Source organism: Sorex araneus, chromosome 1 (assembly GCF_027595985.1).
Source record: "Sorex araneus isolate mSorAra2 chromosome 1, mSorAra2.pri, whole genome shotgun sequence".
In the NCBI taxonomy this organism is placed as follows: Eukaryota; Metazoa; Chordata; class Mammalia; order Eulipotyphla; family Soricidae; genus Sorex; species Sorex araneus.
The window spans coordinates 338044765-338062493 of NC_073302.1; the positions used below are offsets into that span (position 1 = coordinate 338044765).

General features: G+C 40.1%; 1 protein-coding gene across 1 annotated transcript in view; it reads right to left on the minus strand.

The window, feature by feature from the left end:
• Positions 1-17729, minus strand: part of ADAM9 (ADAM metallopeptidase domain 9) — a 121087-nt gene that overhangs the window by 67118 nt on the left and 36240 nt on the right. Inside the window, exons 5-8 of the mRNA XM_055124476.1 lie at positions 12401-12477; positions 10512-10707; positions 4262-4327; positions 705-776 (exon numbers count right to left, since the gene is read on the minus strand). Of these exons, the coding sequence (XP_054980451.1) occupies positions 705-776; positions 4262-4327; positions 10512-10707; positions 12401-12477 (411 nt within the window). The remainder of the gene's footprint in view (positions 1-704; positions 777-4261; positions 4328-10511; positions 10708-12400; positions 12478-17729) is intronic.

Here is a 17729-nt window from a genome sequence, read left to right on the forward strand (position 1 = left end):
CAAATATACAACATTTTACTCATTTCATGGCATAATTTATGAGGAGGTGCACTCAGCAGTGACTGGAGGCCAGAACATTCTCAGAAGTATTGAGAGAGGATGAGGGCAGGGTCACTTCGAGGTCAGCAGTGCTGGGATCAAACCCAGAGCCCCACATATGTAAGGCATATGGTCCACATTATAAATACTCAATCAACAGCATCATTAACATCTTTATTATTATGCCTGAATTCATATCATGGAATAATTCTATCAATGAAATAGTCTTACTAGAACATGTATCTAATTCATCAATATCTCCTACTGTGTGAACTTCAGAATCTCAAATCAAATCTCACACATACATACACACCAATTAATGTTGCTGTGTCCCGAAGATCAAGTAGTCACGATCATTCTGCAATTATACTTCTCTATCAGACACAAAAAAATAGTGAGAGAACAATCTAGAAAGTAGATTCCTAAAAGAGTGAGTCACTTACCCCTAGAATAATCAAAGCTTAAAATTAAAATGTTGGAGGGAGAGACTCTCAGTGGTCAGTCCTAGTGCTTGGGGATGATGGGGTGAGGTGATGAAGCTCGACCCCTGCATGCCACACTCTTGTCCTGTCTCTCTGACCCCTCAAAACAAGAGTTTTTAAATTTTGTTCTGAAACTGAGGAAAGATAGGATAAAATAATCCTACCTGGGAGAAGTCAACTTACACTATCCAAATAGTTTGCTAAACGAATCATCTCTTCTCTCACCGCCGTCTGATTTTTTCCCATCATGTCATACTAAAAAGCAAAGAAAGAAAACCAATATCATCAAAGTAATTTGAGAAAAAATAAATTCTGTAAGTTGTTGCAATGAAAATAAAAATCCAAATATTCCATCTGAACCAAAAAATTGAGTCATTTATACATTCTCCTGCATTTCAAATTAATAAATCTAAGAACACATTTCAGGGATAAAGAAACAAAAGAAAAACTAATATAAACTTGAAATGATTGAAAATCAAAAAGTACTACTTAAAAATGATTTTTCTCTTAAGGTCCCCCCCAACTTTTTAACTTTTGTGCTAAGTATTTTATTGTATACTGCTGTATATAAAATAATTATCCTCGCACGGCCAGATAGTACATAGGGAATAAGGCACTTGGCTTGCGTGCAGCCAACCCAGGTTTGAGTCTCAGCACTAAATATGATCCCTGAGCACCACCAGGGGTCACTCCTGAATCTGGAATCAGAAACAGTCCCTGAGCATGAGGGAAGACATCCCAACAACAAAAAACATTGTTGCTGTTAGTTTCTGGGCCACAGTGCTCATTCCTGGCTGAGTGTTCAGTGTTCACACCCAGACAGTGCGCCAGGGACCACACGTAGTACCCTACCCACTGGGCCATCTCTCCACTCCCACCCCCCAACTTTTTAAATAAAAATGTTTTAAAATAATAACCCTGTGAAAAAAGTTCATAAAATTCAGAGAGTAGGGGAAGATGGGATTGGGGGGTGGGAGGGATACTGGATTTATTGGTGGTGGAGAATGGGCACTGGTAGAGGGATGTGTTTGCGAACATTATATGAGGGGGAAAAAAACTCAAAAATGTGTGAATCTGTATCTGTACCCTCATGGTGATTCACTAAAGAATAAAATTAAAATTTAAAAAAATTAAAAATAAATAAATAAAAAGCGAAAAAAAAAATTCAGAGAGTAGATATCAAGGACCGACCAGAGAATAAGCTAATCAAGTGTGGCAAAGGTTACACGAATCAGCTTTTCTACAGATTTTTTTTTCTTTTTGGGTCACACCCGGCAATGCACAGGGGTTACTCCTGGCTCTGCACTCAGGAATTACCCCTGGCCATGCTCAGGGGACCATATAGGATGCTGGGAATCGAACCCGGGTCAGCCACGTGCAGGCAAACACCCTACCCGCTGTGCTATCACTCTAGCCCCTTTTCTACAGATTTTAAATTTAATTCTCCTTCAACTATTCACTGCCTCGTAAAAAAAAAAAAAAAGTGGCTTAGAAAACCTTCTGGAGATTTACTTTACTAAAAACAGGAACAAATTTCCCAGGGTTTGTAGAGATGAGTCATAAAGATAGTGTAGCCGGCAGGGCCCAAGCCGAGTTCCGTGCTTCAGACAGAACCGTTTCAAACACACCAGGAGCCGAGTGCAGCCTCGGTGAGAGCTGAGAACCACTGCTGCCCGAGAAAACGGGCATGGCACACACCAGGGAGACCAATTCACCAATTCTTTTCATTGTCCCCGCCAACCCCAGTGCCAAGAAAGCATACATGTTACCACTGAGCCACATTCAAAGCCCACATTTCTGGGCCTTGCCCATTACCTCTGGTCTGCCTCTTCTTAGAACCCCTCCCTCCATTTCTCACCTTCCCTGATATCTTCATTTTTACAGTCTAAAACAAAAGTTTGCCCATCTCTGATACCTTGCATTCCCTTGTCATATTTTGTTACGATGCCATAGATAAGTGGAATCAACTAGTGTTCGACTTTCTTCTAATTTAATGTAACATCCTCCAGTTCCATTCAACTCACAGTAAACCGCATGATTTTAACCATTCCTTGCAGCTGGATGGGATTCCATTCCATACAGACCACACCTTCATTAGCATTCACCTATCACTGGTTCCATATCCTAGCCATAGTACTAAGTGCTGCAATGAACAACAGTGAGCATATGCCCTTTTGAATATATGTTCTTGTTTCTCATTGGTAAAGATGGAGAAGCAGAATTGCTGAGTCATGGAAGCTCTCTCTCTCTCCCTCCCTCCCCCTCCCCCTTCTTCTTCTCTCTTCCCTTTCCCTCCCTCCCTCTTTCCCTGTCCCCCTTTCTCTCTCTCTCCCTCCCTCCTTCCCTTCCTCCATCTGTCCCTCCTCTCTTTCCCTCTCTCCCTCTTTCCCTCCCTCCCTCCCTCCCTCTCTCCCTCTCCCTCTCCCTCTCTCTCTCCCTCTCCAACATTCCCACCAGCAGTGAATGAGTGTTTCTTTTTAACCACATCCTGCCAACACATGTTTTGGTCCATTCTCTCTGGTATGAGTATATCATTGTCATTTTGAATTGGCTTTCCCTAATAATCAGTGACAATGAATACAATCCTGTCTTTTTGAAAAGTGTCTGACCCTTTCCTGTTCCCTATTTTATGAAGTTTGGGGACTTTTTGCTGTTGATCATTGTGAGTGCTTTGTATATCTTGAATATTAACTCTTCATCTGATTTAGGTACAAATACTTTCTCCCATCCAGTAGAACACCTTTTAGTTTTATTTCTTGTTTCTTTTGCCACGCAGAAACTTTCTCCTTTGATGCAGTCCCACTTTTTTTTTGTTGTTGTAGTTGTTGTTATTGTTGTTACCAATAAAATTGTATCACTGAAAACACCTTTAAGGTTCAGGTCTTGGAGCACTGTGCCTATGCTTTTCTAAATGTACTTTATGGATTCTGGTCTAATCTCAAGGTCTTTGATCCAGTCAGAATTGAATGTATTCTGTAGTAAGGTATGAGATATGGATCCAGTTTTACTTTTTTGCATGTGGTTATCCAGTTCTCCCAGCACATTTCTTAGGCATAAAGTGGTAAAATACCCTGTGTTATTAGATAAATAAAATTAATGATATGTGCCAATATGAACTACTCCCTTCATGCAAGGTCCCAGAAGTTTTTTGTCTCTTAAAGAGAAAAAAATAATTAGCTAAAAATCTAGAAAACAAAGGAATTTATTAGGCTACAAGCAAAACCTAACAATCAAATATTTCATCACAGAATGCTAATGCCTCTGGAAACATCCAAGACTGACTAAAGGCAATACAGGTTCACCCCAATTTAGCACGAGACTGAGCAATGACACAGCTAACTGAACATGAGCACTTACATGGAAGAGCCTTCATCCAATCCTTGATCCTTGGGGTCCCCATGAAGTGAACCAACAGGAGTAACCCCCAGAAATCACACTGAGAATTTCCCCTGAGAATCACTAGGTGTTACCCAAAATGAAAAACAAAAACAGAAAAAAAACCCAAAAAATCCAAGAAAAAAAATACCAATCATTCAAAAGAACAACAGAGAGGGGGGGAAAAAAACACCAAGAAAAGAATTAAGTTAATTTCATTTGCTATATTCAGCTCATGGTGGTATTATAAGTAGTATGTTTAAAGGGAAAGGTCATTTTAGTTTTTAAATTACATTGACGTAAAAATCAATATATTACATTGCGTATTTGTACAGGGGATGCTGAGCTCACTAAACCCATCCTACCCGTTCCTTGTCCACGACAATGAAGAGCTCCACGTAGCGGGTCTGCGGCAAGATGGCTCTTCTTCTCTGCCAGAAACAGCAACAGCAAAGACGCATCAAGGAAATGTTGTATGCCAACACAGTTCTCCTATGGAACATTCTCAGCCTAATCTTTTACTTATTTCATGTCTTATTCTACTTAATACACCCTAAATCAATGAAGTGAATAAAATGGTCTCTGGGTTTTTTGGTTTTGATTTTCTTTTTTTTTTTTTTCATTAGTGTATTTTTAATTAGAGAGTCATCGTGAGGGTACAGTTAGAGATCCATACATCTTTGTGCTCATGTTTCCCCCATACAAAGTTCGATAACCCATCCCTTCACCAGTGCCCATTCTCCACCACCAGTAAACCCAACATCCCTCCCCCCCTCCCCAGTCCCGTCTCCCCCCACCCCACCCTGCCACTATGGCAGGGAATTCCCTTTTGTTCTCTCTCTCTGATTAGGTGTTGTGGTTTGCAATAAAGGTGTTGAGTGGCCATTGTGTTCAGTCTCTAGTCTGTATTCGGCCCGCATCACCCTTCCCCCACATGACCTCCAACCACATTTTACTTGGTGGTCCCTTCCCTGAGTTACCCAGAATGAGAGACCAGCCTCCAAGCCATGGAAACAATCTCCTGGTACTTATTTCTACTATTCTTGGGCGTTAGTCTTATAGTCTATTATTCTATATTCCACAGATGAGTGCATCACTAATCGTCAGAGAGATGCAGATCAAAACAACCATGAGATACCACCTCACACCACAGAGACTAGCGCACATCCAAAAGAACAAAAGCAACCGCTGTTGGAGAGGATGTGGGGAGAAAGGGACCCTTCTACACTGCTGGTGGGAATGCCGGCTAGTTCAGCCCTTTTGGAAAACAGTATGGACGATTCTCAAAAAACTAGAGGTTGAGCTCCCATTTGACCCAGCAATACCACTGCTGGGAATATATCCCAGAAAAGCCAAAAAGTATAGTCGAAGTGACATATGCACTTATATGTTCACCGCAGCACTGTTTACAATAGCCAGAATCTGGAAAAAACCCGAATGCCCTAGAACAGATGACTGGTTGAAGAAACTTTGGTACATCTATACAATGGAATACTATGCAGCTCTTAGAAAAAATGAGGTCATGACGTTTGCATATAAGTGGATCAACATGGAAAGTATCATGCTAAGTGAAATGAGTCAGAAAGAGAGAGACAGACACAGAAAGATTGGATTTGATTTTCTAATAGATTTTTATAGTCTTGAATGGTTGATTCAAGACATTATATAAGCTTCAGGTTACAGTTTAATTATTTGGGCCCAAAACATGATTTTTTAAAAAGTTACATTGACTATCTTTACTAACTTCATAAAAAGTGACAAGACAGTATACTACCTACTTTATTTTTATTTATTTATTTTTATTTATTTATTTATTTATTTATTTTTGCTTTTTGGGTCACACCTGGCAGTGCACAAGGGTTACTCCTGGCTTTGCACTCAGGAATCGCCCTTGGCGGTACTCAGGGGACCATATAGGATGCTGGGAATTGAATTCAGTTTGGCCACGTGCAAGGCAAACGGCCCTACCCGCTGTGCTATCTATCACTCCAGCCCCAATATACTACCTACTTTAAAGACGTACGATTGATACAAGTCTCCTAAAGCAAAAACACTGATGATCACAACTACACACAAATATACACCGTGACAGGAAACCTCATTACTATAGTGAGAATTGAAGAACAACTATCCACTAATAATTATTCACAAATAACCCAGAGCAAAAGTGAAAGCAAGGGTGCTACTATTAAAAAAAAAAACATATTGTTGTTGTTGTTGGCCCTGGGGTCAATACCTTCGAATAATCAGGAGTTATTCCTGGCTCTACAATCAGGAATCACTCCTGGCAGACCCAGGGACCATATGGAAGCCAGGAATTGAACCCAGGTGGGCAGCATGCAAGGAAGTGTCCTACCTGCCCTGCTATTACTCCTACCCAAAAAATGACCAGTTTTCTACTTTAAAATACAGAGAACATATTGATGGTTCCAGAAAGGAAGGGGCACTGTGGGTGTATGGATAGGGCAAAGGAGATAGACTCTATAAGTGCTGAATGAAATCTAGAATATTTGGTAATAAGTGTAGTAAAATATAGAAATGTCAAAATATAGTTCTGTGCATCTGAAACCTTTATGATTTTAGAAAGCAATGTCAGAAAATTTTATAAAGGACTGATTTATAGTTATAGATATAAAAAGTATAAGAAATTAAAAATTATACTGTCCAATGATTAAAATTTAAAAAAGATAAATTCTGAGCCAGAAAGAGAGTACAGGGTTAAGGAAGGAGCTTGTCTTGTGCATGACTGACCCCAGCTTATATATGGTACCATGAACACCACCTGGAGTGATCCCTGAGCACAGAGCCAAAAGACCTGAGCACCCATTGCATGTAACAAAATAAAAGGAGGAGGAGGAGGGAAATCAAGTCAGTGAGAAAAAGAGATCTCAAGTGGCTGGAGCACAAGCTCCTCGTGCGGGCGGTTCAGACAGATTCGATCCCGAACGTGCAGAGAGAGCACCACCAGGAGCAATTCTCCCACGACTGAGTCAGCAGTAACCCTGGAGCACCATTAGCTGGACCCCAAACACCAAGGGAAAAGAAAAATTTTGTAAAGAGCAATTCAATAATCAAAAGAATGAATGGCAAAAGGGAAATGAAAACAATGTCAAACTAGTATAGCTCATTAAAATGAACTAGGAAAGCCCCGTGCCTCTCCAACAAGAGCAGTTCTCACCTCCGGGGAAGAGGTGGTGGCCTTCAACTGAAGCTGATCTAGTCCTAAAAACATCTGAGTCTCCATGGCTTGGAGGCTGATCTCTCATTCTGGGCAACTCAGAGAAGGGAGCACCAAGTAAAATGTGGTCGGAGGTCATGCGGGGGAGGAGTGACTCGAGCCGAATGTAGACTAGAGACTGAACACAATGGCCGCTCAACACCTTTATTACAAACCACAACACCTAATCAGAGAGAGAGAACTAAAGGGAATACCCTGCCATAGTGGCAGTTTGGGGTGGGGGGAGACGGGACTGGGGAGGGTGGGAGGGACCCTGGGTTTACTGGTGGTGGGGAATGGGCACTGGTGAAGGGATGGGTTATCGAACTCTGTATGGGGGAAACATGAGCACAAAAATGTATAAATCTGTAACTGTACCCCCACGTTGATTTACTAATTAAAAATAAACTATTAAAAAAAAAGAAAAGAAAAGAAAAATAAATAAAAACATCTGAGTCTAAGAGACGCGGGTCAAGAGCAAACGAGGTTAGAATGAACTCTCAATACACAGATAGAAGTACCCTAAAGTCAGATCTCCCGTCTTGTGTCTCTTATCTTGGGCCTGAGAGTCACCACTCCAAGTGTGTGTAAAAGAAATTCAAATAAAAATGGTACTGCTCTAAGGGCCAAAGAGATAACAGCATGGGAAAGCGGCTTGCCTAGCGCATGGCTGACCACAGTTTAATCCCTGGCGCTACATATGGCCCAGGAAGCTCACCCCGACTCCCAGGATGCATGCCTGAGGGAGAGCCAGGAGGAAGCCCTGAGTGCAGTGGGTGTGGCCCAAGTACAAAATAAATAAATAAATATCCTGCTGTTCTCTAAAAGACTCAAGGAAACACAATTACTGTTTAAGATTTATGCCTAATTTCAATAATACTCAAAAGCTTGGCTCTAAACACTTGATGAAATAATCTGCATTATTGATCATCAACCTAAATTTATCACATGTCTGGCATACATGTTTCCCACATAAGTGGCCAAACAGTGATTGATTTAATGCATTAAAAATGGTGTCTTACAAGGATGCCCACTCTCACCACTCCTCTTCAATATAGTACTGGAAGTACTTGCGATAGCTATTAGACAAGAAAAAGAGATTAAGGGCATCCAGATAGGAAGGGAAGAAATCAAACTCTCACTATTTGCAGACGACATGATACTATATCTAGAGAAGCCTAAAACCTCTACTAAGAAACTCTTAGAAACAATAGACTTATACAGTAAAGTTGCAGGCTACAAAATCAATACCCAAAAATCCATGGCCTTCATATATGCAAACAATGAGGCAGAGGAAAGGGACATGAAAAAAGCAATCCCATTCACAATCGTGCCCCAGAAAATCAGGTACCTCGGAATCAGCTTAACCAAGGAAGTAAAAGACCTTTACAAAGAAAACTACATAACGCTACTCCATGAAATCAAAGAGGACATGAGGAAATGGAAACATATACCCTGCTCGTGGATAGGGAGAATCAATGTTGTCAAAATGGCAATACTCCCTAAAGCATTATACAGATTCAATGCGATCCCTATAAATATACCCATGACATTCTTCAAAGAAATGGATCAAGCAATCCTAAAATTCATATGGAATAACAAACGTCCAAGGATAGCTAAAACAATTCTTGGGAAAAAGATGATGGGAGGCATCACCATCCCCAACCTCAAACTTTACTACAAAGCAGTAACAATTAAAACAGCATGGTACTGGAACAAAGGCAGAGCCGTAGACCAATGGAACAGGGTGGAATATCCCTACACACAACCCCAAATGTATGACCATCTAATCTTTGATAAGGGAGCAAGAGAAGTGAAGTGGAGCAAGGAAAGCCTCTTTAACAAATGGTGCTGGCACAACTGGACAACCACATGCAAAAAAATGGGTTTAGACCTTGACCTGACACCATGCACAAAAGTCAGATCAAAATGGATTAAAGACCTCAACATTAGACCACAAACCATAAGGTACATTGAAGACAAGGTCGGCGAAACCCTCCACGATATTGAAGATAAAGGTATCTTCAAAGGTGACATGGAACTAAGCAATCTAGTAAAAACAGAGATCAACAAATGGGACTACATTAAACTAAAAAGCTTCTGCACCGCAAGAGATACAGTGACCAGAATACAAAGACTATCCACAGAATGGGAAAGGATATTTACACAATACCCATCAGATAAGGGGTTGATATCAATGGTATATAAAGCACTGGTTGAGCTCTACAAGAAGAAAACATCCAACCCCATCAAAAAATGGGGCAAAGAAATGAACAGAAACTTTACCAAGGAAGAAATACGAATGGCCAAAAGGCACATGAAAAAGTGCTCTACATCACTAATCATCAGAGAGATGCAGATCAAAACAACCATGAGATACCACCTCACACCACAGAGACTAGCACACATCCAAAAGAACAAAAGCAACCGCTGTTGGAGAGGATGTGGGGAGAAAGGGACCCTTCTTCACTGCTGGTGGGAATGCCGACTGGTTCAGCCCTTCTGGAAAACAATTTGGACGACTCTCAAAAAATTAGATATTGAATTCCCATTTGACCCAGCAATACCACTGCTGGGAATATATCCCAGGGAGGCAAAAAAGTACAATCGAAACAACATCTGCACATGTATGTTCATCGCAGCACTGTTTACAATAGCCAGAATCTGGAAAAAACCCGAATGCCCCAGAACGGATGACTGGTTGAGGAAACTTTGGTACATCTATACAATGGAATACTATGCAGCTGTTAGAAAAAAGGAGGTCAAGAATTTTGTAGTTAAGTGGATGGGCATGAAAAGTTTCATGCTGAGTGAAATGAGTCAGAAAGAGAGAGACAGACATAGAAAGATTGCACTCATCTATGGTATATAGAATAACAGAGTGGGAGACTAACACCCAAGAACTGTAGAAATAAGTACCAGGAGGTTGACTCCATGGCTTCGAGGCTGGCCTCACGTTCCGGGGAAAGGTCAACTCAGAGAAGCGATCACCAACTACATTGTAGTCGAAGGCCATGTGGGGGAAGGGAGTTGCGGGCTGAATGAGGGCTAGAGACTGAGCACAGCGGCCACTCAACACCTTTATTGCAAACCACAACAGCTAATTAGAGAGAGAGAACAGAAGGGAATGCCTTGCCACAGTGGCAGGGTGGGGTGGGGGGGAGATGGGATTGGGGAGGGTGGGAGGGACGCTGGGTTTACGGGTGGTGGAGAATGGGCACTGGTGAAGGGATGGGTTCCCAAACTTTGTATGAGGGAAGTATAAGCACAAATAGTGTATAAATCTGTAACTGTACCCTCACGGTGATTCTCTAATTAAAAATAAATAAATTAAAAAAAAAATGGTGTCTTAAAAAATAACTGTCTGAGTCATGAAGAATTAAATTTTTTTTTCTTACTCGAAGTAGCTGAGTGGTGCTAGGAGGTTCTTCCCCTTCATCCTTCATGGTTTCTTTTCCTATGTCCTGGTCAGAAACCCCACATTTCAGAGGTTCTTTGTGGATATCGTCCATCCGATAAAAGATGTGCTCAAAATGAGAGCTGTTTTGCAGGGGTTCAATCCCATAAGTCATATTCTCCACATGTAGCAATCCTCTGATGTTGCATTACACGGACAGAATACAAATAAAAAAAAAAAGTACATAGGGAAAGAAATTTTAAGTCACTGAATTCAAGTTGCTGGTCCATAACATGCATAAGAGGTACTATGATATAGAGACAAACAGCTTTCGAGAGCGGTAGATCCACATTTAAAGGCGACAGCTTCCCTCCAAAAGCGACATGGGGCCACGCACATTTCACGCCCATGTTCTCCCTTGAACACGCATCTCACTTACTTGTCTGTGTGCTTCTTTGCTTGCCTACCTGTGTTCACTCTGGGACACATATTTCTCCTCTTTCTCCCCTCTCACATCTTTCTAAGCAAGTTTCTAATAAAAAAATTTTTTTTTCCACCAAAAAAAGTATTAAAGAGATGGCCCCACTCCCTGAAAGCTACTAATCTCTTGACCCGATTATCTTGTCAGGGAAGATAAAAGAGCAGCTAAAAGTCTAGAGAGTGGAGCCAAAGTCTCAGCGTGCGATTCCCAAATGAAATGTTTTACTAGCTGTGGGGTTCTTCCCAAGTTATTAAATATCTGTCTTACTTTACATGGGCACTGGAACACTGTCGTCCCGTTGTTCATCGATTTGCTCAAGTGGGCACTAGTAACGTCTCCATTGTGAAACTTGTTGTTACTGTTTTTGGCATATCAAATACACCACGGGCAGCTTGCCAGGCTCTGCCGTGCGGGCGGGATACTCTTGGTAGCTTTCCGGCTCTCCAAGAGGGATAGAGGAATCGAACCCGGGTTGGCCATGTGCAAGGCAAACGCCCTACCCGCTGTGCTATCACTTTAATACTTAATAAACACAATAGAACAATAAGCATTATTGACTAAGAAAATCATAGCCATTTTATATAGTCAGTGTGAGAATTAAGGCCAGGGCAGAGAGCTAGTGCAGGATTAAGGTGCTTGTGTTGCATCTTGTAAACCCGAGTTCCAACCCTACCGCCACATCTGTCACCCGAGCACTTCCAGGGCTCACTCCTGAACACATAAACAGGAATAGCCCCTGAGCGCAGCAGGGTGTGGCCCAAGAGAATTAAAACTTAAATTTATTAATTCAATCAGCCATCCAATCAATTGACCCACACAGTGTCATAGAGCCAAGACCTTAAAAATGTAATTTTTAGAGGGCTAGGGATAATTAAAACTCAGCAGTGGGGCAACTGCCTTCTATATCTGAGGCCCTTGGGTTATATCCCCAGTACCACACACACACACACACACACACACACACACACACACAGTAAATTTTTAATATTTCACTTGAAAACACTATTATATGTGATATAATTACTCTGAACCTCAGTCTGCCCACCTACATATAGAGATAAGCCTCTTTCAGAGTCTTTAAGATACTTAATAAAAAACTATGAGAATATTTTATAAACAAAAAGTGCAACAGAAAATTAAAATTGCATTTTATCTGCAAGAGCAAAAGAGTATTTAGCAGCCTCAAAATAATAAATTTATATGTTCAGAGTGTAAGATTCATCAACTCTAGCATTTTTATGATAAACATGCCAGGAGGAATAAAGTCTGAAACGAAGTTTCAAGGTCATCAGGAACATCAAGGTAAAATTTAATTTTAAGTTCCCCCAAATGACTTCATTTAGAGACAGAGATAGGTAAAGAAGCAAGAAATAGGAGGGAAGAATGAACTGATAAAGAAAATTTCTTACCTGAGGCCAAAACAGTTGTTAAGAGCAACCGATGAATTATAAGCTCCCTCCACATAGCCCCGATAATGACAATGATTCTAAAAAATAAAAATTGCATTATCTTCAAATACCATTATACTGCTAAAAGCATCACAGAAATGGCAAACTTAGCAAAATTTTTGTCAGTAAATTAAAAGTTCTATTCGCATCACTGGTATCTCCTAATAGTATGTCATTCCTTGGGCTATCATCAGATTATCTATTATCATATCCAATGCCTAATCATTGACATAAATGATTAGGCAGAGGATATGAAGTACAAACAGTTCTACCCAATACCATTAAGTCTAGAAATAGGAACAAAATATTATTGTTAAATTTAACATTTAAATCACTTAACATTTAAAGTTAGTCCTAGAAATTGGCCTCAAATGCTAAGGGAAAAGGCAGCTCAGATAGAGAAGGGAACACCAAGTAGAGGATGTCAGGAAGACCCATTTGGGTTAGAAGATGCGAGGTGAAAGTAGACTATAGACTGAACATGAAGGCCACTCAATACCTCTATTGCAAACTACAACACCCAAAAGGAGAGAGAACAAAAGGGAATGCCCTGCGGCAGAGTCAGAGTGGGGTGGTGGGGGATAGGGTGGGGGTGGTAAGAGGGATACTGGGATCACTGGTGGAGGTGAATGGGCGCTGGTAGAGGGATGGGTAAACGAGCACTGTATGAGTGAAATGCAAACCCAAAAGTTCATAAGTTTGTAACTGTACATCACAGTGATTCTCTAATAAATTTTTTTTAAAAAAGAAAAGATTCAATTGTATAACACCAAAACAAAAAAATAAAATAAAGTTAGTTCTAGAAGCAACAGTAGTTTATCAACATTTATTCTCCTTATTTTTCAGTGGGAACGGGGTGTGGGTTTGGAGCTACGCCCTGCAGTGCTTACAGGAACCATATCAAAGCCAGGGTGAGAAAAAGGGTAAACCACATACAAGGCAAACACCTTAACCCCAACATTCTCCCTATTGATGACTACTAGGAAGCTCCGGAGAGCCTGTACAAGGATGAAAACACATGCCTTGAACAGCAGACCCTGGCACAATACCCTTAATACCCAGCACCACATAAAGCTTGAGCTTACCAAGAATAACCCCTGAGCACATCTGAGTGTGGCTCAATGCCCCCTTCCAAAAAAAAGAAACTCAAGCACCTAATACCAAAAAAATTAAAAAGCTAATAATGACAAGGGGAAAGAAAGTCTACATATGGCAAACATTTTTTTAATTTATTTATTTTGGTTTGGGAGCCACACCTTGTGGTGATCACAACTTCCTCCTGGCTCTGCACTCAAGGATCAGTTCTAGTGGGCTCAGGGGACCATATGGGGTGCCAGAGATTGAACCTGGGTCAGTCATGTGCAGGGCAAATGCCTTACCCAATGTACTGTCTCTCCAGCCAGCCCCTGGCAAAAAAATTTTTAAGCTACTTTTATGTGATCATTTACTTTTATTTCCACATCTACTATTATTATTACTATTACTATTACTACTAGTAGTAGTATTTATATAGCCAAACTAAATAGCCAAACTTAAAATCCTAAAGATTAGATCAAACTGGGTCAGCCACATGAAAGACAAACACCTTAACCCCTGTGGTATCTATATTCATATATAATACAAAAAAGGCTAATAATTATTAAATATAAGTTTCAAAATAACTAGACAAATGTCCTCAAAGATAACAAATAAAGTTGGCATCTACTCTTCAAAACTTCTGCTCTTCTGGGGGCCAGAGAAATAACAAGTAAGGTATTTGCCTTGTACTCAGATGACCCAGGTTCAACCCTGGAACCACATATAGTCTCCTAAGTCCTACCAGGAGTGATCCCAGAGCGCAGAGGCAATAGTCAGCCCAGAACTCTGCCAGGTGTGGTCATCCAAAAATAAAAAACAAGCAAACAAAATAAGTACCTTCTACTATCACAGATATGAGGTAACACTTATGAGTAACACAGAGGAATCATAGCACTCAAAAATTAAATATTTCAATGACAGGAGTTCTCTTATTTGATATGGCTGAAATGTGGCACTTCATCTACCAACTTGATAACTTTTAAATAATTTTTGTTGTTGGTGGTTGTCTGGAGTGTTGGCATATCAAGTGCTGTTTGGGGAGGAGGGTCACTCCAGGTGAGCCTCAGGAGTCCCAAAGCCAGCAGCCACTCCAGGCAGTGGCAACAGAATCACTCTAAGATGGCAGTGCACAAACTCCAGGTCCTCCCTACGCATGTTTATAAGGCAAGATACTGTCACCTGGGTCATTCATCATCTTGGATATTTGGTCACAGTCCCAGCCCACATGCTCATAGTTGGAACCGCAGACCTCACCAATCTGTTGAAAGCAAAAACTCCCCGAAGTCAACAGGCCCAAATAAATGAAGAGCCAGAGTAGCTGCCAGATCTCACCGTGGACAACCTCTGGACACCAGGTCAGTTTTAACATGGGCCCTCCTACTAGACCCTGGCAGAGTACAAGACAATATGAAAAGAGAAATAGTCATACTGATGGAAAACAAGTGCCTAGAAGAATCCCAAGCACACCAAAATTATGCAAATGTCTAATAAAGACTGCGAAGCAACCAGGAGGCTCACAGAAACCAGGGTATCAATGAAAAAGAAAGTCTGAGAAAAATCCAAACAGAAATAATTGAGCAAAAATATTATTTGCAATCAGAAATAACTGAGAAAAGAAAACTGCCTCAGCAATGTAATGATAGAAGTCAAAGATCAAATTACTGAATTCAAGGATAAGATGAAAGAAAACATTCTTTTAAAAGGTCATTTTAAAAAGAAAATACATTTTTAAATAAAATTAACAAAAGATATTTATGTAACAAAATCAAGAGAAAGAAAATTCGCTTCATCAAGGTCTGCTATATTATCATTCAATTTGAAGGAGTGATTTTTTAAAAAGCTTTTCATGTTCATCATGACTTATTATAAGGAAAATCCAAATCAAGAGGACAAAGAGATATTGGCTCACACCAGGGAGAATTGACATATCAAAAAACTTGCAATAATCTGTGTTTGAATTGAATGCTATGCAGCTACAAGAAGGATAAAACCATGCAACTTGATGCAAGCTGGGTGAAACTGGAGGATATGCGCTAAGCAAAGGACTTCAGAAGGACAAATGCCAGATAATCTCACTTGTCTGTGATAAAGACAGTAACAGGACAAGGGAATGCAAGGGGGGAATACTTAGAATTCCCTTGACCCTAGATACAAAAATGAGAAAGACAGAGAAGGAAGAAATCAAGAGCTGGGAATAAGAAGTGGACGGAAAATAAGAGGGGTGACGACGGGGCCCTTGCACACATCAGTGGTGGAGAGGTGTAGCATCTCTGTACATCTATATGCATCAGTCCAACAGCGCCAAAAGCATGAAATCCAGACTACAACAACCAAACCTTAAAATGCTCTGTCATGGATGCAAGTGGGCATTAGTGGAGGGAAGCTGACACTGACGGTGGAACACTGTATGCCTAAAACTCAGCGATGAATAACTTTATAAACAGGGTGCCTCCATTAAAAAATTAATTTAGAGATAAATACACTTTAAAGCAAAATATTTTTATAGGCAGTTAAAGAAATTTATTTCTACTAAACTAGTTCTGCAAGAAATAAAATACAGAAGGAGGAAAGCAGGAAGGGAGGGAGGCATGGAAGGAGGGAGCAACAGTTAGGCTTACTAAAACCTGGGCATCAGTGGAACAGAAAATATGTAAAAATCATACTACGTACAATACTTAATTCAAAATGGACTAACGACTTGGATATTGGACCCACAGCATAGCTAACATTGAGGGAAACAGAATAAAACATTTTATGATATTGGCTTCTATGACATTTTGGGGAATTTGGCTTCAACAGCAAGTAAAACAAAAACAAAAATAAATAGGAGTATATCAATCTGAAAAACTTCTGTACAGTTAAAGAACACTAAAAGAGAAAGACACTCTACTGAATAAGGAAAAAATATTCACACACCATACATTTGAAAAACATATATACCAATATATAAAGAACTCACAAAATCAATAACAAAAGAAAAAAAAAGAACACCATCTAAAAATGAGGAGAAGACCTAAAGAGACATTTCACCAAGAAAGATATGCAGATGACAAAAGGACACATGAAAAAATACTACCACTTGTTATCAAGGAAATATAAATTCAAACAAGGCTGTTATATCAGCTCACACCTCTGAGTAAGCACCAGTGTGCAGTCCCTGGCCAGCACCACGACCAAGCAGGCAAGCACTGCAGAAACGTCAACAAGCCATCGCCATGATGATAACAGGAAAAGGAAAGTAAGGAGATAAGGAGAACATATTAAAAAATAAAACGGTAACTTTAAAAAACAGGACTACTGTCTAAGCCAGCAATATGACTCTGAGCTATCTAATTCAAAAATTACAAACACAGGTCAGAGAAATAGAACATAGATAGAATAGTAGAATAGAACAGAATAGTTGGTCACATGCCTTGTGGTAACCAACCTACTCGGGCTCAATTCCCAGCATTCCACATGGTTCCTCTGAGCACAACCGGGAGTAATTCTGATTATTTCTAAGTTTGGCCCAAAAGAGGGGAAAACACTAATTTGAAAAAATATATGCACACTTATGTTCACTACAATATAATCATAGCCCAGGTTTAGAAATAACCCAAGTGTTCAATGACAGACTGAACAGATAAAGAAGTAGAGGTGTTATGAAATACTACACGATGAAATAAACTGCCCAGCTATTAAGAAAATAAAATCCTGCCCTCTGAAACCACATGAATGGAACGCTCTAGAGCAGATCATGCGAAGTGAAATAAGTCTGAAAGAGAAACAAATAACAATCATACTCATGTGTATAAAAGAAGACAAAAATAGAAAACTGACAATGGTTAATGAGAACAAATTCTTAAGAGTCTAAATGAAGGAAGTTCAGGGGACCATGTAAGGATATTGGGATTTTAGTGGTAGGCATGGTCACCATGTAAGATATTGGAATATATTTTGGTGGTATAACCATGTGCCCATAAAACACAAAAAGACATTTATGATCATATAACTATGTTACTTCAATCAAAATTAAATTTAATGGGGCCAGAAAGACAGTACAGCAGCTAGGATGCTTGCCTTGCATGCAACCAATGTGGGTTCGATCCTCAGCAATCATAGACTCCTTGGAGCACGTCTAGGATTGATTCCTGAGTGCAGAGTCAGGAGTAATTCCTAAGCATTACCAAGTGTGGCCCTCAAAACCATTATAAAACCATTATAATAATAATTA